This window comes from Protomyctophum bolini, assembly GCF_963924005.1.
Source record: "Protomyctophum bolini genome assembly, chromosome: 11".
Lineage (NCBI taxonomy): Eukaryota > Metazoa > Chordata > Actinopteri > Myctophiformes > Myctophidae > Protomyctophum > Protomyctophum bolini.
Window position 1 is genome coordinate 31,969,542 of NC_137872.1, and position 25,103 is coordinate 31,994,644.

Below are 25,103 nucleotides of genomic sequence, written 5' to 3' on the forward strand. Positions count from 1 at the left end.
TTTTCCAGCCCAAGATCGTTCCATAATTATCTATTAAAGCGTCATCATCATTATCGTATTCGTCTCTAGGTCTATCATTCTACCCACCTTTTGAACTCCCCCAAAACCACAAGCTATATGGCTAGAACTGACACGTATGAATCTATGGTGAGAGTGAGCTTGAGTCCCTGCTGCGTGGGCAGGAAGCAGCCTGTCAGTCACTGTGACGGCTCCCGTCAGGGGACGCCCACAGTGGAGCGCTCTCTCTCTGTCTCTCTGTGCCATGATGTTGCTGTTTATGTTCCCACCCTGGGTGATCTGGGAGACAGCATGTCATCCAACCGCAAGGGTGGACACGATCGCTCATCTTCACGCTCAGAGGTCTTGAGTGTCACCTCTCTCACAGGTGGTATGGCCACGAGGCAATGCATGTGCACATGTTTGTGTGTGTGTGTGTGTGTGTGTGTGTGTGTGTGTGTGTGTGTGTGTGTGTGTGTGTGTGTGTGTGTGTGTGTGTGTGTGTGTGTGCACGCTTGTGCGTGCGTGTGCACAAGGACATATAGAGGCATAATCCATATAGGCTTTCATGTCAGAAAACACAGGCCAGGGAAGCAAATGAGATTACAATTTTGATTTCAATTAATTTCAACCCATTCAGTTACTTCAACCCATTGTATAGGAAGTAACTCACCTACGCAAGACAATGATACACACTCTCCAGTCCAGAGTGGCCCCTCCAGAGCCTGTCCAAAGGGCCCTGACCCACAGTGGCTCTTCAGACACATGCATGGGAGCTTATGAATTTCTGCCGTCTTCTCTGACAGGTCCTCATTTGCTTTCATTCAGCCTCTCATCATAGCTTCAAAGACAAGTGCATCATCTTCCCCCAGGGGGATGAATGAGAAGATCACCGTGCCTTCAAACAATGATTGGTATCCAAACATTGTTAGCCCCGGGGGCAATCTCGCGTCTCATAATAGGCCTCTTAATTTTGTCTTTCATAGACAATGATTGTAGCAATATAATGAATATACAATGAGGCATCATTATGGACATCATATTTAAGTGATTTAATAACATATCATTTTCCTTGCAGGAATTAAACCAAGCTATGGGGGTGGGGGTCAAATCCTTTAATACAGTGAGGGCTTTCTTCTGCTAGCTAACCCTGCTGCCATGATGTCTAACCAGGAGAGGGAGACTGATCCAGCACTAATTTCGCTCTAGTTACAGGAAACAACTTTTGGAGGGCCCCCACGGGGGCCGAGCCGCCTGGCATCAAGACATGGTATTCTTCTTGACGAACCTCCAAAGTGGCCGCACACGCAGCCTCGAACATCTCTACGGCTTCATACAAGTTATTCTTTAGCACAACAATAGACATATAATAACTCTTCCTACTTCCGGGCCCCTTCCCTACTCATTTGATACTAATTAGTACAGGTCCATTTGGGTCCATTTGTACACTCTCAGAGTTACAGACCTGTACGAGGCCATTTGGAAACCACTCAAGGACACTAGCAGAGTGTTTCCAGTGAGCCAACACGCACAATAGCAGCACGCTGACAATGTTTGACTAGAATTGAACAGAGCCTTCATTAGTATCATGGGCAACACCTGTGAAGGAAGTAGGGAAGGGGTCGAAGTTCTTTCCAAAATGGCGTCTCGTTATCGGCGTGTGTGCATAGAGCCCATTGAAATTACAGAAATTAGAGATTAGGACGTTCAAAACTAAGAACACAAAACACCAAACTAGACACATGCGGCAAACGTTGTGTGATCTCTTATGGTCAGCTGGAGTCCTCCACACACCTGGTGTCTGGATCCCAGTATGTGCCTGTGGTGCTCAGGTGTGCATGGGGAGAAGACCGGTAAGCTCAGCTCATCCTTTCTCCAGGGCTGAAAGATAATGGACAGACACGGCGAACCCCATGACCTTGGCAGAGAGATAAATACACCCCATATAAAGCGCCGAGGGGGCTTGTGGGGGCCCCCTATAGCTCTACTTTCCCTCTGCTCCTTTTCTATTCTGAGCAACAGGTTAAATCTGTGGTGCTCACATCCAACAGCTGCCCCGAGGAAGTGTTATGACAACCAAAAATGGCGAGCGAGCAGCGAGAGCAAGAAGTGGCATGAACGGATCTGGTGGTTTCTGACATGTTAGGGGTGGATCGAGTGAAAAGGGGCCTCTGCTGCTGAGAAGCATTTAGCCTGAAGAGACAACCATCAACTCAAGCGTCATCACGCAGGCAGGCACAGTAAACTGTCTTCTTGGCCATCATGTGAGACGAACGACGGTAAACAAAAACAGCCGCCGTTGATGAACGGGAGCTCATAACAACTCGGTGCACTACGCACACAAATGGACACTTGCATTGACGCCACTAACAAACGGTCTCGCAGATTCCGATATTCGTGACTTTGCGGCCTGTGGGGCTCGGTTGGGGAAAACCGATTGAGATGTGGTTTTGTATGGGTGCCAGGCAGGCAGGCAAGCGCCTCGGGATGATTCTCTCTTGTCTAACATCACCAAGGAGCCATTGTTACGTTTTTTTCACACGTACTTATGGGAAATCAAATCATGCTTCTTTCACACACTATATTCATTGACAGAGTGACAGACCGAGTCAGTGTATAACAGACAACTTCACAAACACTCTGTCTCCTTCCTTTACGAATTCCCTTACCCATCGCTGTACAGTGATTGGTTATTTCCAATCTCATTCACCCGTAGAGTTTGATATCATTATTTTTGGTGTCTCACCGCAGGCAGAAGGGAAGCTCCAGGATGGGCAGACAGGAATATCCTGACACCCGTCTGTGGAAAAAGAGGATAGCCTAATTAGACAAAGTCAGGATGAGCTGACAAAACCTAGCCTCGAGACGTCTTTTCATGAAGTCTTTCCTGTCAAATGTCTACTTGTCAACAGACAATTCTATGCCTCTCTCAAAACGTGTCTTGGTAGGGCAAACGGATTTATGCTTTCAGAGCGCAATTGTCAGTGATTCGGCTTAAGGGTAATAGGGCTCCGTCAATACACTAAGTTACACTTTAGAGCAGCAGATAGCCTACAGCAAAATAAAACGATACATTTTGTTTTGGTAGTTTAGCATCAAAATGGACAGCATTATGGTCACGTGCCAAATGTTTGTGCTTTACTATCAACGCAGCATGCAAGTTGATGCAAGTTCACCGAAACATTTCTGGGGTCATATTCAGACTTTTGTGTGCACCCCAAGTTTTTAAGCTGCTTCAACATTTAGATATCTGATATTCATTTTAAGCCCATTCAACTTCAAACTCCACATTTACCACATTAGACTCATTGAAAACATGCCCTGCTTTTGATAGTTTGGCTGACTAATAAATGAATGACCTTATTGTTTAAATTAGTTATTTAATGTATGGACTGGAATGCTCACCCCAAAACAGTCGCGAGTCGTCCTTATGCAGTCCTTGAAGCCATTCAGTAGCCTATAGCCTGTCTGTCAGGGCTCTATTATACATTCATGGGGATAGAAGGGTTACAGACATATACAGAGACCCTATAGGGCTTTTACTGTGGAAAATGGAAGCTCCGCACACTCAGATCTGTGCACAATCAATGTATTTATTTGAAGCTTTCGGACTCTATACCTACCTGTCCTGCAGGCATTGAATTGATTTAGCCCAAACATTTAGAGAGTCTAAGTTTGGGCTATAATTGACTGTGGGTGCGTTATCAATCATTGTGAAATCATACTGTACGGTTTACAAACGGTTAATAAAGTATCTATCAGGAAAGAAATCAATCAATCTCCATCGATATTATATGCTCAATATGCTGGGCAATGGGCATTAAATTGGGCACAGACACACACACACACACACACACACACACACACACACACACACACACACACACACACACACACACACACACACACACACACACGCACACACACACACACCACACGCAACACCGTTTCCGTTGTGTACATGAGACCGGATCTGATCAGCAGCAGCAACTGGCAAAGCAGAATAGATCCCAGTGTCCAAAGGGTCCCTCTGCGCTGTGATTGGCTCCTTTGTTGCCAAGCAGCCGCTCACGGACGGATATGTAGCCATTCACAACACTGCGTGCCCCTCCAGATGGTGGGATGTAGATCCCTACCGTTTCCGTACACAAACCTTTTCAGATGATGACGTGTAAGGTGTACTACAGTCCCCACTGCTGTCAGCTAAATAGCTACTAGCTAAGCTGCAAAAGGCTTATTATTATTTCAAAGTGAAGACCTGGGGAAAGCCTGAACCAAAACAGCAGACATGGAGACACTTTACCACCAGACAAACAAGTGAGTGTGCCTGTCTTGGGTCCAAACTTGATTTATATTAGATCAACGGGCTATCGTTAGTGGCATAATATAATGGAGCTAGCTCACTATTATAGTCTCTCAATGTCTGCTATAAAGTAGTAATATTAACGTTACATCCGCAAATAAATGTTCAATAAACATTTCCCAAAAATAATACGTACTATTATACGTACTAGTGTTAATTAAACTTACTTGACAAACTGCATGGCGTATGCATTTCTTCCAATTCCAGCTGTCAAGCTAAATAACGGTTTAAGGTTTGGGAGTTTTGGGGGTGTCATATTTCTGACAAATAGAATTATGCGTTTACATTGCCAAAGCAAGTGTTAAAATATAATAAAAAAACTGTTGAAAATGGGGAAAGTATAATCAGTTGGAGGGGGTACAGCCTTTTGTAAACAGAGCTATGTCATATTGCGTAGTTACATGTTATAAAGGGTATAAAGCTTTTTCTTTTTAATGGGACAATTTCTGGGACAAATAGCAGCATTTTTTTCCTCAAGTCTATTTAAATGGTATACAAAACATCACACCCGTGTGAAGTGACTCGTGAGGGACGCTCTTATCATCATACATCTCATTCCGGCCAATCACAATTTGCGTCCTCATTTTTGTCTTCAATGTTTGTGTTTACGCAATGTTTGTGTTTGCACAAACACTAAAAACTGGCCATTCATTGTCAATGGCATTAAATGTTTGTGTTGGGACAATGACGTAAAACTGGCCATTCATTATCAATGGCATTTTTTGTTATAGAGCCGGACAATGTTTGTGTTTACACCTTACAGTCTATGGTTTACACACACCCTCAAAGCTAGACACAGGAGGGTTTAAAGGTAGCAGCTCCGTTTGCATATGCAGTATAGGTCTATAGTCCACTCACTGACCATAGAGTACCATAAAGGACAGAGGGCGGACTGCCCCGCCCCCTGCTATTCATTTCAGTGGAAGTTGCTCAGTGGCGTTTTGAAGCACCCGGAAGAACGCTCTACTTCCTCATTTCCCCCCCGATTTGGACAGTGCTCAATGTTAAACCCCAGCTGCTGACTGCAGTCTCAGCTCTGGCCAGTAGGGCCGAGCGCTTCAACGTTGGCCAGCCTTTCTGTAGCCTCGGTCCCGGGCTTTACTTATCTGCGAAAAGAAAAGCCTGGTCACAACGTAAGGCAGAGAAGCTATCGGCGGATGTATCCTCCGGAAACATCCGTCAGATTTATTTCCCCCGGACACGATATTTTCCTGACCAATCGCAACACTTGTTTCATTCACGGAGAATGTAAACTGATTTGTAAAGCATCAACGTCATTTCCTTGGGCAATACTTCCGCTAAAATCCTGCAACTTCCGCCCAAACAAATGATAGCCCCTTCTACAGCGTAGGTCTTGCCCAGGGTGGCCTTTCTGGGGCCTTTAATAGTTGCCACTGACTCACTGTCCATTACTGTGTTGCATCATTAGGCACATCCAGGAGGTGCAGTCTCACATGGGGAGTCTGGAGTCAACGGACAGAGAGTCTGTGCACTGTGAGTATAACAACAGCAACCCAACCGTTCACCAGTGGTGGAAAAAGTACTCGCGGGGCGGCAGTGGCTCAGGGGTAGAGTGACCGGATGGGAACCCCAAGGTTCCCAGTTCGAACCCGGGCTCCCACAGAGTTAGTGTCGAAGTGTCCTTGAGCAAGACTCTGAACCCCTAATTGCTCCCGATGTGCAGGTTTCCTCCGGCATCGGTGTGTGAATGGGATCTCTGTAAAAGCGCCTTGGATAAAGGCGCTATATAAATGCACCATTTACCATATAAAAGTATCAATACCGCAATGTAAAAGTCAGGGAATTGAAAATGTACTTGAGTAAAAAAAAAAGAACAAAAGTATTGGCATGAAAATGTACTTGAAGTTAGTACCAAAAGTAGAAAGTACTCACTGTGCAGAATGTCCCATTTCAAGTTTTCAAATGTATACAAATATTTTGAAAATAGCAGATGTACAAGCTCACAATGTGTCGCAATGCGACACATTGGGATAGGGATGAAGTGGTTACTGTATGTTTTGTAATAATCAAAATCTACAAAGTAACTACAGTAACTGGAGTTTTCAAATAAATGTAGTGGAGTAATATATTTCCCTCGGCTCTGAGATGCAGAGGAGGAGTACTTATATATATGTACTAAAAATTTAAAAAAATCTAAATCTAAATTGCATTAAGTAAAAGAAAAATATAAGAAATTCCATACATTGGGAAACAAAGTAGTAGTGAAAATAGCCGATCTACAAGCTCACAATGCGTCGCGAACGATGTGCTGTGAGGTTGTAGATCTGCTGTTTTCACTAGTTTGGGTCGGGTCCTCCTGGCTGGGGAGACATAACATTTCTCTTTTGGGTCACGGGTTAAACAGTTTGGGAACCACTGCCCTGGCGGCATACCCACTTAAAAAAGACCCACACATCAAGAAAAGGGAACAATATACTTTCCTTTTTACAGCATATTGTGTTAATGTAGAGCCTGACGAAGGTGGGTGTGTCACCCCGTGCATGCGCCTGCACCAGCTGCATGTGGTTATGTTGATTGTTTCCCATGGTGCCCTCACTGAGCCAGGCTGGTGCCAGGACAGGAAGCAGTGGGGCGGGGAAGCTTCATCATGGGACTGACTGGCTTCTCCCAGATAATGGTGGGAGCCACGCCGCTCGCTGCCCCGTGACAATGACTTCAGCTCGCATGTTAGGCAGGTCGGAAGGATGTAGCGTAGGCCCCCAAAAACTGGCTGATGGATGGGAACGGGGCGTGGGGACTGGGGACAACGTTGTGCACGTTAGATAAAGGTTTTCCATTAACCCATTTAGGCCTGACGTCGGAAAAAACAAAAAAAGTCTTCTGAAAGAATATATATTCAAAGATTTGTGACACATTTTTAACGATTTTTCAAAAATAGCACACCTACAAGCTCGTAGCTTGTAGATCTGCTATTTTTCAATAGCTAAAGTATTAAATAATGCTTAGTTAAAACACCAAAAGGGGTTCCCGTTCAGAATGGGTTAAAGCCTTGTTCTCCCACCTTATTCTGAATGTAAACTACGATGTGGGATCTCAAATGTTCAGCCTGAACATTTAATGAAGTGCAAATGATGGATATGATGATCTCAGGAATTAACTTTCATTTGCCTCTTTATTTAGGGATTATTATTATGTATGTGCCTTGCCATTTTGTTCTAGATCCAGGCCGTTAGTCTTAGCATTTTATTTTCTCCAACAATATGTTTATTGTTACAAATCTCGGCATAGTAAACATGTAAACATTGGATCACTGTGTGTCTTCATAAAAGTGCTGGAGAATGACCTCCAAGCAAGGATCGACCAGATCTTCAACCAACTAGAGCGTCTTGAGATCCTGGCGAGTAAAGAACCACCAAACCGTCGGCAGAACGCAAGAATGTAAGTACGGACATACAGTAGTCCCACAGTTATAAAATCACACTTGTGTGAATGAATACCTACGAACTCACCCTTTTACCTACTCGCCCCGGGCGTACAGCCGCTGGAACTGCTCAGCCTGGTATTCCTGAATATATGCTTAAACGGTTAAACCTTAACCTCCAAAACCTAACCCTATTCCTAAACCTAACCCAAATAAACTATGCCTAACCTTATTCTCAGTAAAACAAATGCAAGAATACGGTCGGCTTAAAGCAAACATTAAAAAGTCCATATACTTGGCTGCCTACATGGTCGGATCGGCGGTGTATAGGGCTGAACCTCTAGCATCTCATAAAGGTGTAGGAGGAGATGAGACAGACAGCCGTCTGCCCTGTGGCGACGTCAGTGGCTCTATGAAAACATTTCCTCTGGATGCCCCGTCATCGCCGGCATTCTTGCTGCATTGGACAGAGCGTCATTTGTGATCTGGATAAACAGGCCCCAGGGGACACGGGGTGGAAGGAACACCCCATGCTCGACAGCTCTCCTGTGATCTCGGGACGGCTCCTTGTTGAGCCGCGGGGCAGAGCCGAGCACGAATGACGCAGAGGACAGGGTCTGGAGGCAGGTGGATGGATGGCCGTGTAGGTCTTCAGGTGTTTCTTGTTAATCCCAGCCAGGGCAGATGATGCACTGTTTTGGATTAAACTCATCCAGTGCCACCAGTTGGATACCAGTTTTGGCCATCGTTGCCACTGAAGCCCATTATTAATAAAAGAAAGACATTTTAATTCTATTGTGCATGTCATCACCTGCACACCAGATTAGAGGACATTTCAAAATATGGATAAAATATGGATTAAAAAAATATATATATATTATATATATTTTTTTAGGCGTCCAGCCCCCCACCGTCCAGCCCCCCACCAGGGGAGGCGTCCAAAGGCGTCAGGTGGCACTGAGACAGTTTTAAGAAAAACATTTACAAATACTAGCAGTGAAAGTATTTGTTGCGACCGTAGGTTGCAGATTACTATGGAAACCTGCAAAACCAGTCAATCCGTCCGTCCTGCCACCATATACAGTATGGCCGTCAGTCTGTCACGCACACTCCATTATGTCCGTCTCCATATATGGAGATCTACATCTGACCTCAAACCCCTAGATCTCCATATATGGAGCTGACCTGTTCTGACATTCCATATGTTGATCCCTCCACACTCGTCCTTCCTCTTCGATGTCTCCCGTTTGACTGATACCTGTCCATTCAAACTCTAGATGGGCCTGCCAGTTATTCACGCAGCCGCACCCAGCAGCCGGTAAAAACTAGAGTTCTCAACAGGCCCGAAAATTATGGCCAGCCTACCTGGTTGTAATTGTGACTGTAGGTCGCAGTTTACTATGAAAACCTGCACAACCTGTCCGTCCGTCCGTCACACCGCGTGACATGCTCCATATATGGCCAATACAGAATTCATTCCATATGTTGATCTGACCTCATAAGCTCATATGACCTCATCAAACCCTGTATACCCAAGACACTGCCCCTGCTGCCACCTTTAGATCTCCAAATATGGAGCTGACCTGTTCTGACATTCCAAATGTTGATCTGACCTCATCAAACCCTGTACACTCAAGACACGCCCCATATATGGCCAACCTCATCAAACCCTGTACACTCAAGACACTGCCCTCGCTGCCACCCTTAGGTCTCCATATATGGAGCTGACCTGTTCTGGCATACCATACATGTTGATCTCACCCCATCAAACCCTGTACACTCAAGACACGCTCCATAAATGGCAGAGTTCATTCCATACGTTGAGCTGACCTCCCATGCCAAAGCGCCAGCGCTCGCCCAGCACCCAGGTGCATGGCGAGAGAAGCGACCTCCCCCTAAAGGGCGAGGTCGCTTCTCGCCCTCGGGCGTCCTACTGGTAACTTCACAACAGTCCTTTTCTATTTTGTGACGTATGACAACGGTGAGTGAGTGAGTCGTGGTATCTTTTTGCACACTTCAGGCGCGTAGACCAGCTCAAGTACGACGTTCAGCACCTCCACACGGCCCTGCGAAACTTCCAGCAACGACGCTACAACAAGGACGCCCAGGAGAGGGAGAGGGAGGAGCTCATGAGCCGAACCTTCACCACCAATGTAAGTGTGACGTCCTTTCCAACCGCCACGATGAAAAGGATTGATTGCCGTGGCTGGTAGGTCTGTCTGCTCTGCAAGCCAGTAGAGGCTGTAAACATGCCGTCACAATCAACGTTATAGTCTCGCCGTGCCAGACTGTTGCCTCTCGCAATTTCCAAATGCTTCCGTCATACAGTCTGGAGAACGGAAGCTCTGATCATGCAAGCAAGCGATAAAGCGGAAGTGGAGCCTCCTCCCCACTTCCGTTTCGTCTTTACAGTCGCACAAATGTATCCCAATATAAATCGAAATCATCTAAGCACATATAGCTTTCTGCTTAGCAGAAATGGAAATAAAAAATAATAATGTAAAGATAATTTTTAATATCCGTGTATATCTCCGTGAACCGAAATGACAGCTTCCTTGCTGGGATTTCGGGAGGTGTAGTTCCACTTGGAGATTTTGGAATAGTTGTCTGGCTACGTACTGCAATAGCACCTCCTACTGGTTGGTCTGGGTGCATGTTCAGCATGGTGGGGCTCTACACTACTGGTACATCCTCCCCAGGACAACCTCTGGGGTTGACAGCAACAGGGTACACATGAGAATAGACTGTATAGAGGGTATGTGCGCATGCATTAAGTGAGTGGCAAATCAAATGGCAAAGTGAGTTTAACGTCATTTAACTTTGTGTAATACAATCGGATAGGACTTTTTCTGTGTGGATGTTTTATGGGCTGTTGTTCTCATTTTTCTGTCTCAAATATGTGACTATTACACCATTTGTTCTTGTCCAAGTAGGATGCAGAAACCTCCATCCCCATAGACGAGACCTTACAGTTCAACAGCAACTTGCACAACGCACACAGAGGCATGGACGACCTCCTTGGCAGCGGCAGTGGGATCCTCAACGGACTCAGAGATTCAAGAGGGACACTCAAGGTGTGTGTGTGTGTGTGTGTGTGTGTGTGTGTGTGTGTGTGTGTGTGTGTGTGTGTGTGTGTGTGCATAGGAAACTCACTCACTGTGGGGCAGAAGTGATGAGTTGTCAGACGAGTGAATCAAATTATAGCAGAGCGGTTTTCTGAAGGAAACGCAAAACCTTTTCCTAAAAAACACATTTTAAAAGAATACTTGAATAAACCCCCGGTCCGGTTTCTACTTCAGTCACTGTGGTGTGTTTGTCAGTGAAGTACATACATGTTTCCAGGGAGGAGAAGTGCAGTCTTCCTGGTCCTCTTATCAGGGTGTGTCTGGCACAGAGGGCCTGGTTGGGTCTATGGTTCCCTGGCCATGAGAATCTTCTGAGAGATGGGATTTACATGGGAGTTAGGGTGTTGTCACTTAGACCTGAGAGTGTACAAATTTCATTCCATTTGGTTCCAAACTATCATTTAGCTGGGTGGGGACCCCCTGGAACTCCCTCAAGGACCCCTGGGAGTCCCCAGACCCCACTTTGGGAACCACTGACTTAAGCCCTAACCACACCAAAGGGTCAAGAGCGTTTTAGCGTTGTCCCTGCGGTGTGATATGTCCCTAGTGATTCAATGCATGGCCCAAACCACACCAAAGGGTCGAGACTGTTTTAGCGTTAACTCCTTGCAACCGTTTGGACCCAAGGAGTTGCATGGTGACCCTTTGGTGTGGTTAGAGCTTAAGACTGCATTTCTATTTTCTAAAAAGAAAATGTTTTTTTCATGTTGCCTTTTCCACAGGGGACGCATAAGAAGATGCTGGATGTGGCCAACATGCTGGGGCTATCTAACACGGTCATGAGGCTGATAGAGAGGCGGGCCACCCAGGATAAGTTGATCATGATTGGAGGCATGGTGCTGACATGCGTGTTCATGTTCCTGGTCATCAGGTACCTGGGCTGAACCACTGCCGTCCTTTTGCAGCAGCTGCAGCAGCACTTTTCAATCAGTCTGCTGGGACTTTGAACAGTGACTCTTGAGGTTTAAGTGTACTGGATTCAGACATTTCATGACAATTGTAAAAGTCCAGATTTTTAGATTTTTTTTTTATAAACTGTGCCATCTTCTGATGTGTCAACCCTTTCTGACAAGTGCAAAAACTATACGGTTGAAGATACACAGTAATTAATTCCACTCCCTAACTCATTCTACCAGAACTGTTGCCACCATTGCATACCACTGCCTGACGTCAATAATCAATTCCTTCATTAAAATCAAGCTGTGAAACTGTGAAAGCATTGGGTCTCTCTGCTATACATGCGTAGTCTTGAGAAAATGGAGATTGATGACACGAGAAGGGCAATATTTGAGATGGCTTGCTTATTCTAAATCCTCAACATCCGTTTGATAACTTAATACTGTACCTTTCATAATATGAGCCACTGACGTTTAATAATTACTTATTCTGCGGCATTAGAAATTGTAAGGCTGACTGTAGGAATTCATTTCTTGTCATGTTTACTCCTTAAAAATGTTATTTCATACTGTATGCCAGAGAAGTGATCAACAAGAAAAAGTATTATTTGGTCGCTTTCCATACCGTTTGATCAAATTAAATGTTATACCATTGTAATATTCTCTGGGATTTATGCTAAATCTAGTCTCACTATGTGAGCGTTTTAATTCTTAACTGAATAATAAAAGCTGTTGTGTATGATTGTTATACATTGTTTGAGGAAAGGCTTTCACTTCAATAAATCTCTCTAGATTTCATATACATCAGTTCATATAGCACAAAGTTAAGATTTACAGCAACTCTGACGAGGGCTTTCCCTTCCATTGTTCACAGAATTAGTGGAAACGTAGTACTCGAGGGGCTCTAGCCCAAATCAGCACAACTCCTGTGGCGATCCAGAGTTTGTATGGAAATAAGAGGGAAGCCCCAGCATCAGATTTACAGCCAGTATACCACCCTGTTCCCTACATGTTAACAAGCACTTACAGATTTATGGCTTCCAGAAGTACATTTAAGGCACCTCTGGCGCCATCTAGTGACTTCAACCAGGCTGTTGAAGTAATTGTCTCCACCAGGCCGAAGGCATGGGGAGAGAGTAGGTTTTGCACTCTGTGTGTGTCCGTCCGTCCTTCCGTCTGTGAACAGCTAATCTCTGGCACCGTTAACCCGGTCGATGCCAAATTTTGCACACACACTCCCTGGATGCCAACGATGAACCTCTGCCCCAAAATTTCCAGAACGGCCTGTTATAGCGCAACCAGGAGGCCACTTTGTGCAAAACAAGTTTTTGGACAGTACATATACAGATTTTGTCCAAACATGAGTAGCTGTCTGTCTGCCTGTCTATGAGTAGCTGTCTGACTGCCTGCCTGTCCAATTCTCCATGAGTAGCTGTCTGTCTGTCTGCCTGTCTATGAGTAGCTGTCTGCCAGCCAGCAAGTTGGTTAACAGAAAATAAATTGTTATGGCTGAGTAAAATAAAATACAATAAACACAATTTGCCTGAAAATAGATTACCCAGCTATGACCTTTTTCATGAAAAAAAATGAGTAGTGATATGGCTGACTGAGTAAAATAAAACAATCTACCTGAAAATAGATAGCTATAAGTGAAGAGCAATTTCCGCAATTTCCATTTCCGCAATTTCCACAATTTCCTCAATTTCCATTTCCACCATTACCATTTCCGCAATTTCCATTTCCGCATTTCCGCAATTTCCGCAAGTTCCGTTTCCACCATTTCCGCAATTACAATTTCCGCAATTTCCATTTCCGCAATTTCCATTTCCAACTATTAATGGCAGCTGGGTTTCATCATTCAAATAAAATAGAATTCTGTCCGTTTAGCTATAAAATTATGTCAGGGAATAGGGATACACAGTATATGTCTTTCATTTGCATTGCATCTCCCCCCCCCCCCCCAAGCTTTTATTTTCGTTCGAGTAATAGTACAACTCTAATAGTATTACTTATAATGTAATTAAAGATAACTTCATTCAGATTTATTTATTTTTATTTCATTTTCCAGATTTTTTTTCTTCTTTTTTTTAGATTTTCATTGATGAGCAGTCATAATGGTCCCGCGGGCCTGATGTGGCCCGCGGGCCTGAGGTTGAGTATCACTGCCCTAGAGGCCAAGGAAAAACCTTGGCCTGGAAAAACCAGGCCAACATATGTAAAACACATTTTCTAATATTACTCCTTCAGATTTTTCAAATTTCACACAAATCGGTAGACATGCTCTCCAGTCATGTGATCAGACGGGTTTGTTTGATTTCTCATAATCCACCATCATTGGCTACAATTGGCTTCTAAACTTTTCAGGAGTAGCCTGCTTTGTACCCGTTTTGTACAAATCGCCACAACTACTCAACGCAGCGTCCGATTGTGGTGAAACTGTGCATGCATATTCCCACTAGGCTTTGGAAGAAATGCCACTTGACAGTTTTCAAATCAGTCTCATGGTGGCGCTACAACAGGCCAAGTCACACACACGTTTTGACAAACACCACACTCTCCTATCCTCCTAGTGGAGACCTGTGGAGACCTGTGCCCTTAATTATAATCACATGTTCCCTTTACTTACATTACTTTATGAAAAACGTAGACATTGTGAACAAGTTTATTTATTGAAGCATAGTTAAGTTTTAAGCAAAAATGTTGACAGTAGCTGCTTTAAAAAAAGAAAAAAAGTTAACAGTTGCTACTGTTTTACAGACCAAAATCCCTTGCCATCCCAGGCTTTTGTAGTCTGGATAATGTAGAAGTAACCTTTATGAATTACACATGCAGTTTGTTAAATTCTCTTCCAGGTTATTTATTCCTCATTTCTACTTTTTAAAACAGTAGCTTCAACCGCTAGAATGTTATTGGGTTTAAACTACAGCAATTTTATTTACAAAATTACACAAAAAGAAAAACTCTTCTTTTGAAGAACATTTTGGGAAAATAATTTAAAAACAAAAATACAATTATTGCAGTATACTACAATCATATTGTTACACGATGCAAAAGCAGCATCTCGATGTACAGATTTCAGTGCAACTCCATCCGCCACTTGGAACACGACTGTTGCTTCCAAGCAACTGTTTCTCCCATCACTCACAAATGGGCTCTTTTATATGGGGGGCCTTTTCATAAACTTTATGTGGGTGTCATATTCATGGGAGTTTTCACATTACACACTGATATCATATGTACAATGTACTGCCTCACAAATGTATTATTGAGAGACCAACGATCCAATAGAGAGCCAAGTAGTCATGAGAACGTAACAAATTCATAAGTACAAAATAAGTCAGGCTCTCTAAAGCAACCAGGTTTACATTACAGAGTCAAAGCCGTTTCTCTCTCAAGATAATGACCCCACACACACACACACACACACGCACACACACGTCAACCTTCCCCGTGATTCTGCTTTATGGCTTCAGCCACTGTTGTCTCTTTGGCTGTAATAAACGAGTAAGAACATTGAAAACAACAATCATATTTCAACTGTGGAAAAGAAAATACTCCAGTGGTTTGTTTAAACTGGCTTCCCATTCCCATGGGTGTCCTACAGTCCGTTAATATATGCAAAAGTTCATGAGGTCTCTTTTGATCCTCACCCTGTGTAAAAAACTTAAGGGCAAAGCATTTCCATTATGAGGGGTCAGTGGAAAAAAATGTCAGCCAGAATAAAATGTTAGTGTAAGTACCGAACTCTGCAGAGGCATCACCACTGGGTGGCGCTGTCTCGCTGCATTGTATGAGCCCAGTCCACGGGTGGTTTAGTGGCAAGCGCCGTGCTCCCCTGCTAGCCGCTCGCTGCCCGCACACTTCTGTAACACGGCTTCCTTTTAAAAACCTGCCCTACAGACGTCCTAACCAAACCCGTTAGGCTAAGCAACCCGTCCGGCTGGCTGCTGTGGATGCGCTCGTTTCACCGCGACCACGCCTCAGGAACCGTGGTTAGGAGGATGTTGGAGGTCCTGCCCTGAGAAGATGGGGTGTAGGAGCGGGTGGAGCTGCAGGGCCGCGGCAGCGGCGGCTTGCGAGTGCGATGGCCGGGGCGCGAAGAGCGTCGGGTAGAGGGCCCCCATGCCCCCCATCCCGTGCGGGACATGGTGGAGAGCAAAGGAGGTGTTGAGGCCGTGTTGAAGTGCTGAGGCCGGGATGATGTGTATGGGCTGGCCGGAGAGGAAGGCCGTGTGGTGGGCCGGGATCAGGCCCGCGTGGCCCAGCTGGTGCTGCTGCAGCTGCAGCTGGTGGCCCAGGTGAGAGAGCGAGATGGGGGTGAGGTGGTGCTGGGGAATGTGGTGCACCTGGGCCAGCTGCGCGTGCGCCGGGTGCGGGTGGTGGGCGTGCGCCGGGTGGATGCCCATGGCGGCGGCGGTGGCCGCGTGGTGCTGCATGATGGCGTGCTGCACCGTGGTGATGGAGGTGGCCGACGCCATGGACACCTGCGGCTGCTGGATGTGGATCTGCTGCATCTGGGGGGGAGGGGGGGCGGGGATCAGGTGGTGGTTGGCCTGGTTGGCGGCGGCCTGGGCGGCGGCGGCTGCAGCGGCCGCCGCGGCGGGGAAGGCCTTCACCTGCTTGGCGAGCAGCTGCTGCTGGATGTGCTGCTGGGCCGCCTGCTGCAGCTTGCCGTACTTCTCCATCTCCTCCGGGGTGAAGGTGATGGGTTGGCTCTCCAGGGGAGCCAGGCCGTCCTCCTCGGCCTCCATGCACTCCTCCTCCAAGCTGGGCGGGGGGTACGCGGGGTAGGCGTGCATGGGAGGAGGCTGCTGCTGCATGTTGGGCATGAGCGACTCCATCATGGGGTTCTGGTGGTTGGGGTCCTGGCCGGCCTCCGCCTGGTACTGGGGCATCAGCATGGCCGGGTCTTGCTCGAACAGCGGATGCGCTTCGTGGTGTACCTGGGTTTCGGAGCCGGGGCGGTGTGCCTCTTCTTGCACCACTGGGTTTTGAGGAATCTCCTCGACCTTTTGTTGGACTGGTGGCGCAGGGGGTGGTGGTGGCGGGGGAAACTCTCTAATTGGCTCCACTAGGATAATTTCTCTTTCAGCCTCAGAGTTTTTCCCTGCTCCCGACTTCTCACCTTCATCAGGTCTCGTCAAGGGAATTATAGCAGGTTTCTTCCCCGCTTGTAGTTTACCAAAAAGTGGCAGCATGGCTTTGTTTCCCAGAAGAGGGGGTAGTTTGGGACCAAAGTATCCCTGTGGTGGGTCTTTAATCTTATTGCCCATCTTTGTCACCGAGGAAGGGTCGTCTGAGCCTTTCTTAGACTGGACCTTCTCCAGTAGCTGTCGAGCAGTCAGGGAGTTTCTTTGTTCTCCTGCATCTCGAGAACCAGCCACCAGCCGGCTCTGCAAAACGGACGAGTGGCTGTTCCGACTGTTGATCCGCGATGAAGCCGCCGAACGGGGAGACTGAGAGCGATAAATGCGCGAGCGGTTGAAGTCTCTGTGTCGCGCGTCGCTCTCCGCGCGGCTCCTCGTGCCGTGGCGCTGCGGCGAGCCCTTGGTGGAGCTGGAGGAGCGGCTGGCGGAGCTGTGGCTCCGGCTGTAGCTGCGTCTCCACGACCTGCCGCTGCTGCTGCGGCTCCTGCTGCTGGAGCTCCGGGAGCTGCTCCGGCGATGCCGTCGATGCCGCTTCCTGCGACTGTGGCTGCGCGAACGCGAGCGCGAGTCGTCCGAGGAAGACGAGGAGTACTCGCGTCTCCGCGACCGCCGCCGCCGCCCCCGGCTGCCCCTGCGCTCGTACTCGGAATCCGACGAGCGGCGCTTGGAGTGCCTCCGCCGGCGGCTGCCCTCGTTGCTGTAGTCGCTGTAGCTGTCGGAGTAGCTGCGGCGGCTGTAGGCGCTGCTGCCCCCCGAGGAGCGGTCGGAGCTGCTGGAGTACGAGCGGCTGCGGGACTTCTGGCCGCCGTGGTGGCGGCGCCGGCTGCTGCCCCGCCTGTCGCCGTGCCTCGACGAGCGGCTGGCGGAGCGGCCCGAGTCCTCGCTGTGGTGGCGCCGCTGCTGCTCCCGGGGACTGGACCTGCGGTGGCCGTGGGAGCCGCGTTTGGCGGTGGAACCGCCTTCTTCTTCGCTCTCGCTGCTGGGGGGTCTGCCCGGACCGGGACTTTTCTGGGCCGAGCTGGAGCAGGAGGCACTGGGAGGCGCACTGGGCTCCGTCTTCTGTTTCTTGGTGCCGTTGTGCTCCTCTGCTGCAGCGTTGGACTTGCTGTCGGAACCTTTTCCATCTCTCCCCTCTTCTGTCCCAGACTTGGAAGGCACTTCCTTGGCAGGACGTTTCCTCTTCCCACTAGGTTCTACTGCTGTACTTCCCGACGCTCCGGTTGGCTGAACAGACGGGGCAGCCGCTTTATCTTCCACCTTGGGTTGTTTTGGTTGTTTTGCTTTCTCCTTCTCCTTCTCAGTACTGGCCGCTTCCCCGTCCAGATCCGGCACCTTGTTTTTACTCTTCTTTTTTTTGTGTTTTTTCTTCTTTTTGGGCTTTTCTCCAGCGACCTCAGCTTCCGTCTGCCCCTCTGCCACCGCTCCCTTGTCTTTTCCTTTGCGTTTAGAGTGCTTTGAGGACTTCTTGTGCTTCTTTTTCTTCTTCTTTTTCTTGCCAGTGCCACTGGTCTCTTGCTTTTGCTCGTCACCGTCCGTTGGGTCAGGCTCCCTCTTCAAGCTGGCTTGATCTTTCTCTGTACTAGGCCCAGGGTTGGTGGTTGTGTCCACCGACGATGACGAGACCACCATCTCCGTTGCCTTCTCTGTGGCTTCCTCAGAGGACTTGGAGGACTTTGACGCCTTCCCGCCGCGGGCTCCTTTGTTGCGGGATAACTTGAAGTCAAAGTAGAGGGGATTGCAGCTGTAAGAGAGGGAGGGCTGAGCCTTCGTAAACTCCAGCAACTCGGAGGGCCACTGCAGGGTGGTGGTCTCGTCTTTGCCGAGCACAGGGAAGAAGGGACCCGTGGGTACTTTAGGGCCCTGGTTGGTATCCGGTACGTCTTGCTTGCTCTCTACCGCCGCTACGGGAGCGGGAGCAGGAGCAGGGGGTTCTGACGAGGAGGCGGTCTCCACTGCACAGGGAGAGGCTTCCTCTGCCTTCACTTTGGACGACGGTGGCGGCGGCGGCGGCACCGGCTCCGGGACACGTGCGGAACTGACCTTGTCCGCCTCCTTCTCGGTCTTACACTCTGGGACTTTGGAATCTGCCGGCGGCTCGGTATCCTCCTCGCACTTCTTTTCATCCTGCCCTTCCTCCGCGTCCTCTACGTCCGCTCTGATCTCGCACTGGTCGGTGGCCTTCATGAACAGCAGGAACTGGAAGTGAGGCTTCACGCGACAGTGAGCCGGAGGAATGTAGTGGTAGTACTCGGGCTCTTGGCCGGCCCAACCCTCCTCTTTCTTCATCATCATCTTCAGTTTGTTGAGCGTGGAGGCCAGAGAGGCTCCGTCGTCCTGCTGCGGCTGCACCTCTTCCGTTTCCGTCGCGCTGCCCCCGCCTTCGCCTCCTCCTCCTCCGTCGCTCGCTGCGGTTTCTCCGTGCTTGGGGCTGCCCGTGTTGGAACGTGGCGCCTCCTCCACCACCTTCTCCTTTTCGCCCTCCTGTCCCTCCTCCTCCTCCGTGGCCTCTTCCCCGAGGTCTGCGAACACGGCGGCCACGGTCTCCAGCTTCACCGGGGCTTTCTTGGCAAAGGAGAAGGACACGCTGACTTTGGAGCCCCCGGGGGGCACAGGAGGGGAGGCGGTGTTTCTCTTCCCCAGGGAGAAGCTGATGGTGGGGCCTGGCCGAGGGGAGGAGGAGGCCTGGCCACTTTTAGAAGGAGGAGAGGAGACATCCATGGGACTGTCCGCCAGAGGCTGAGCAGCACTCTCCAACACTGTGCCGTCGCCCTCATCTGGATTCTCTCCGTCCACGGCCACGGTGGTCGTTTTGAACATGGGACCACTTCCTGGAGTACTGTAACCCAAAATAAAAAGGAACGACAATAAGATGACATGCATATTTCCACTTGTAAAGATTATAAAGTAAATAACAACTTGAACAACCAATTTTCATTAATGTAGTGACAGGAAGAAAGAAAAACATTAAGAAGTAACACGTAAAGTTATGGAATGAAAGACAACTTAATTCTGAAATGTGAATGTCAAAAAGGTCCGTTTTAGTAGGCGTTTTGTCCCCCCCCATTAAACAAACCACCAATAGGATGGTTCTGTAAACAGTGGGGACCTCATGTTTTTGTATTCTCTTTGTGTTGTGTTTTATTCTGCTGCCATTGTAGGCACTATAGCAGTGCTGATTTTAAACTTTAATTCGTTTTAGTCACGTTTTAGTCACATTTTAGTCATCTGAAATTTTAGTCATGTGCTATTTTCAGAGCGCAACCAAACATAAAATGACTTATTTTAGCTTTCCTGTCCACTAGTCCCTCCTCAACTTTTCATATCAACACCACACTGCAGAGAGCTGTCAGCAGTACTATCACTATCTGCTCTAACATTCCACCAGCAGAGGGCACTAGAAGCTTATATAACATTTTAATTAAATAAAAATGGAATTAAATGAAACATTATTAGTTTACCAGTCCTGCTGTTTCCTCTGCTCAGCCAACTCGTGTAAGCGACGCATCATCTTCTCTTGCTTCTTGCCGCCTTTCCGGGAACGCGAAGACACATTCCTGGCGTACTCTCTCTGCTTCAGCTCTTTGAGCCTCTGCAGCACAGACAGGGAACAGAAGACAAAGGAAGAGAGAGATGGAACAAGAGTGAAAACATTAAAGGAATAGAAAGAAGGAGATAAATGCCACCATCTCTGACCGCCACGACAAAAGGCCAGACAAATGTTTAGCCACTCTCATCTTTATCACTGCCATGCTGAAGCCAAAAAGGGGAGATAACGTTTTCACCCCTTTGTCTTTGCAAACAGACGGACTGATCAGCACCGAAGTATCTCCTCTCATATATTATGTTTTTGAAATATGTTACTTCAATTTTAGAATTGAAGTCCATGGAGGTGGAATCGGGCTGAAACTTTGCCCAAACATGGGAGTCGTACCACCATAGATACGTCATGGGTGACAGATGTCCTAGACTGTGCCACCCAGCCTGGCAGAGATGCAGTACATTGTGCTCTGCTGAATGCATGAACATCTCTTAGTTTTAGCACTGAAATGAATGTACACCTGCATGTGTGTGTGTGTGTGGGCACGAGCGCCGCGTCACCCTCACCTGCTTGTGAGCATGGTCGTAGGAGTTGATGTGGTTGTCAAACTCCTGGTGTTTGGTGTACTGTTTCTCACACAGCTCACAGTAGAAATTGGCTCTCAGGTCCTCCAGAGCCTTGGCAATGGCTGCTTCCTTATCCACCTGGTCCTGTTACACAATAAGAGAAGCAACAATCAATCCATTATTATTAATATAATTAATACTTTCTGTGGGTTAAATCTGAGACTGGCGAGGAGTGATATAAATGTCATTGTGGGAATTATCGTCCTTTTCAGTACTGAATCACACACACACACACACACACACACACACACACACAGGTCTGGTCAAGGTGTGGCCAAGATGTCGGCAGCAGGTTGGCGTGCGGCTGCCAGCTCCTCCAGCCGTACCGAACTACTGATAATACGGTGATTGTGGAGAATTAACTTTTGAACTTCCTTATTGTAAAAATGAGAACTCTCAATCATGATGACATTGTTTTATTGGCCTGGATCAAAGCCTCGAAGAAGCTACTGTTTGAGCCCTCAAACATGGCAGTGCTGTGTTGCACACAGAGTGGCACAGAGGCACGCTAACAGCATTAAAACGTGCCTGAAGCTGCTAGCTAAATGAATGTGGGGAGAATATACCAAGATTTGTCTCGCACTATCCGGATGATCCCCCCCCCCCCCCGTTTTAATATGATCACATCGATGTCTCCGCTCTATCAAGTGATCAAATAATGTGGATCTGCACCAGGGTGGGGGGGGGGGACAAAAAGTAAAGAGAAGAGCAAGGAGAGAGAAAACTGGACGAATCCTCTCCAAGAATGATAACACTGCAACGAGTGACTCACTGCAGAATCGAAACAACAAGGGACTGTGAGTCATAAGCGCAGGACAATGTTTTTTAAGACATAACTGGATATGCAATGTCACTGAGCAGTATGGGTTAAGGGATTTCTTTATCTTTTTTGTCTTTATTTTTTCTTTCATTTTGTTTCATAAAAAAAAGTATTTCATATTATAATGTTTGTAATAATTTATCTGTTCAATAAAAACATATTTGACAAAAAAAAATAAGACATAACTGGATAGAAGATGAGTGGATTGGAAGAGAGAGCAAAAACCTGGATAGAAGATGAGTGGATTGGAAGAGAGAGCAAAAACCCGCCACCTCAACGAGCACTGGAAGCAACGTGTCAACGTGGACATTCCTGAGTCACAGCGGAGGAGGCTCACCTTGTATTTCTGACGGAGCTCCTCTGTGTCCTCCTTCTCCACCTCGAGGACCCGTCTCTTCTCTGTGGCGTCCTCTGCATAGTCCAGCTGTACCACAAACATTCAAAGGTTGTGTGTCAGTTCTAGCTGTGAATAGCGTCAGCATCTTCAGTATAACGTCTTGCGTAGAGCAAAAATATAGTCCAAGTTTCTAGTTAACCATATTTAACTTAATAAGCAAACGCATGAATAGAAAAACAAATAGCTATAAGTATAAAATATTGTAATTAAATATATATGTATAATGAACTTCAGTATATAAAACATTGGAGCTTTAATTATACAATGAACACGCAAAATATATAATATACACAAACTGAACTTCTATTTTGTTTAACCACTGTTACTTAAAAGCCCTGTTCAAATAATTTGAATAGCCGTTTTAGAAGTTCACAACACGTTGCATTGCAATGCGTTGTGACGGTGAGTATGTTGGCTATTTTTTTTAAACGTTTTAAAAGGACAAATCGGCTGCATAATTGCAGATGCGATCAAAAAAAGACAAGTAACTTGACTGATATATCATCCAAACTATAATAATATATAGGTTGGGCTCTAAACACAACACGGCACATAACACACAACACCACAAAACAACATGAACATGCAAGGTTTGTCACCTCCATCTCCATTCGTCCCATCCCCATGACATCATATTTGAGGATGATAGGCACTGGGTCGGTGCGTCCTAGAGGGGAGGAGACAGAGAGATGGCGAGGTGAGCTTTTGACACTGGGGAGTTGGTTTCGGGGACAGCCTGCTTTTAGAGCATAGGGTGCTGGGGTTAGAGATTTTTTTTGCCTTGAAGTGCAAAGAGACCAGAAAGCTACAGTGAACCAAACACCAGCCATTCTCACAGCTTACTCCAGCCACCAGGTAGCACAACTAGTCTGGCCGCCCCTGTCCTATTCCTATAGAATCCGACTGGAAATTTTTCTCATTCTTAAAATGGTCAAAACGGGCTGTGTAGCTATTCTAAAGTCAAGCGCAGACCATCGGGGTCATTCAGAGGTGTGCTTTTCTGTCAGGAGAGGGAGAGAGAAGCGACGAGGCACAGGAGGACAGGAGGGGATGAGACAGGGATCCAGTTTATTAAGCCAGCCCGTCGCTGTATGTAAAGCCCTTTTCAATCTGTCTTTGTTGAACATCGCCCTCGTCTCTTCTCTCCCACCTCCCCCCTCTTTTCATTGCTGCAGTCCTGTTAAACCAGAATGCCAAGTTTATCAAGGACGCTACAGCCTGAGGGACTGAGGGAGGGGGGGGGGGGGGCTGACACAGCTGCTGCTGCGGCACCGTACCGAGAGGCACTGCGACAGCAGCCGTGACGACAGTCTGACGTGACGCATCGCCTCTCTGAAGCGCCCCAATGCCGCCTGACCCTGACCCACACAAGCCCCTTTCACTGTCCCACTGCCCCTCCACCCCCATACACACACAGAGGGTCCCCCTATCCTCCTCACAGCCGGGTGCTCTGAAAGGCTGTCTTTTCTCGCCCCCTTGTCTGCTTATGCTATGTGTTACGTAAGCTGTGAAAAGAGCTATACGAGAAAAGGAAATTAACTTTAGGAAAAAAACAAACAAAAAGAACAGAATGAAACGGAAAAGATTAAATAAAAAATATTTCAAAAGTCAAAATCAAAAACTACTTTGGAGATTGACACAGAGTTGCTTAATCCACTCATAATCAGCCAAACGAAGCAGAAAGAGTAAAAAAGGACACAAGCACTGTACTACAGCAGAGTGACGTCACAGGCCAGGAATCGCCATTGTGACAGTGCAAGGGATGGGGATACTTACCTGTTACACGAGGGGTGGGGTGGGGGTGGACAGAGACAGACGGACGGACGGACAGACAGACAAGGGATCTCAAAACAAAAAGGCACAAAACAGAATTTGAACTAGTCTGCTGCAGCTGTTGCCAGCCAGATACGCCGTTTATTCTTATTCATACCAATTATCAATTAAGTTTGGTTTCAGTTTTTTTTTTAGTTTTTTTTACTCATGCTAAAAAGGTTGGTATTTACACCAAAAATCTCTTTTTACAGGCGGTTTATACCATTGGGCATATGGAATATATCTAGAGCAAGCAAATTCTATAGTAGTTAAGGCACTGGGCTTGGAACCAACTGATCCCACAATGTGAAACTTGACATACAGTATAAATGTAACTGAAGAGCTGTCCACTTTTTACTATTCCAATGTTGTCCTAAATAAATTAAAGAAAATTAGGCCTTTTTCACTGAGCAAAAGATTAAATGAATCAGGCACTCTAATGCCATAAATTAGCCAACATCTTTACAATTAATAAAAAAATTATACTAATCGCACCAATAAGGCGGCGACAAGTGACAAAATAAAATGGATTTAGGCGCGAAAAAGAGAATATTTAGGCCTAAACAAAACAAAAATATGCGTCCAGTTAATTCCTAGCCCGTGGCATGAAAATTTTGTGTTAAAAACTGCCAGCTTCCCCCCCGTGCTGTTCTGGTGCAATTTTGCATTCACAGCCCAATGGCATAATGATGACTGTTAGGTTATAGCTGTCATATCATCCAACGGCCTGCCTGGACTCACGTTCCCACTGCAGTGTCTGTCCGCTGGATAGCTTGCTTTTTTTTTTGTAACCTGAAATCTAAAGACGTGTGATTACTGAGAAGCCTTGTCTGAGTGAAGAGAAGATGGCCGTGTGTGATACTGCTGTCTGCAGACTATCCTACTGGTACAACTAGCCCATTTTGGGGCGGAAACCCCTTTTGGTGTTTTAAACATTATGTTATAATTTAGCTATTGAAAGATAGCAGCTCTACAAGCTCATAGCGCGCCACCGAGTGGC

The 25,103-nt window shown here is 46.9% G+C and overlaps 2 protein-coding genes across 10 annotated transcripts in view; one reads left to right on the top strand and one right to left on the bottom strand.

Annotated features, from left to right (window-relative positions):
- Positions 1-4,173: 4,173 nt before the first annotated feature.
- On the top strand, positions 4,174-12,421 carry gosr2 (golgi SNAP receptor complex member 2). The gene is made up of 6 exons (XM_080775298.1): positions 4,174-4,314; positions 5,790-5,854; positions 7,651-7,759; positions 9,763-9,895; positions 10,676-10,816; positions 11,590-12,421. The coding sequence occupies exons 1-6, from the start codon at positions 4,286-4,288 to the stop codon at positions 11,749-11,751; spliced, it is 639 nt and encodes a 212-aa protein (XP_080631424.1). The 5' UTR covers positions 4,174-4,285; the 3' UTR covers positions 11,752-12,421.
- A 1,988-nt stretch (positions 12,422-14,409) lies between these two features.
- gpatch8 (G patch domain containing 8) overlaps positions 14,410-25,103 on the bottom strand; it is a 32,854-nt gene continuing 22,160 nt past the window's right edge. For 8 of the 9 annotated variants that reach the window (XM_080777037.1, XM_080777040.1, XM_080777039.1 and 5 more), the window contains 5 exons: positions 22,891-22,958; positions 22,232-22,318; positions 21,015-21,158; positions 20,369-20,499; positions 14,410-19,746 (listed from right to left, as the gene is read on the bottom strand). In XM_080777037.1, coding sequence (XP_080633163.1) covers positions 15,744-19,746; positions 20,369-20,499; positions 21,015-21,158; positions 22,232-22,318; positions 22,891-22,958 — 4,433 coding nt within the window. In that variant the 3' untranslated portion in view covers positions 14,410-15,743. Of the gene's footprint in view, positions 19,747-20,368; positions 20,500-21,014; positions 21,159-22,231; positions 22,319-22,890; positions 24,987-25,103 lie in introns of all 9 variants that reach the window. The other variant, XM_080777038.1, reaches the window with a different exon arrangement.

Bases quoted from the DNA above. Each gene is read 5' to 3' on its own strand.
- gosr2 (XM_080775298.1), top strand. From the start codon at position 4,286: ATGGAGACACTTTACCACCAGACAAACAA. The intron at 7,760-9,762 runs GTAAGTACGGAC...TGCACACTTCAG, and splicing joins CGTCGGCAGAACGCAAGAAT to GCGCGTAGACCAGCTCAAGT. The intron at 10,817-11,589 runs GTGTGTGTGTGT...CCTTTTCCACAG, and splicing joins ATTCAAGAGGGACACTCAAG to GGGACGCATAAGAAGATGCT.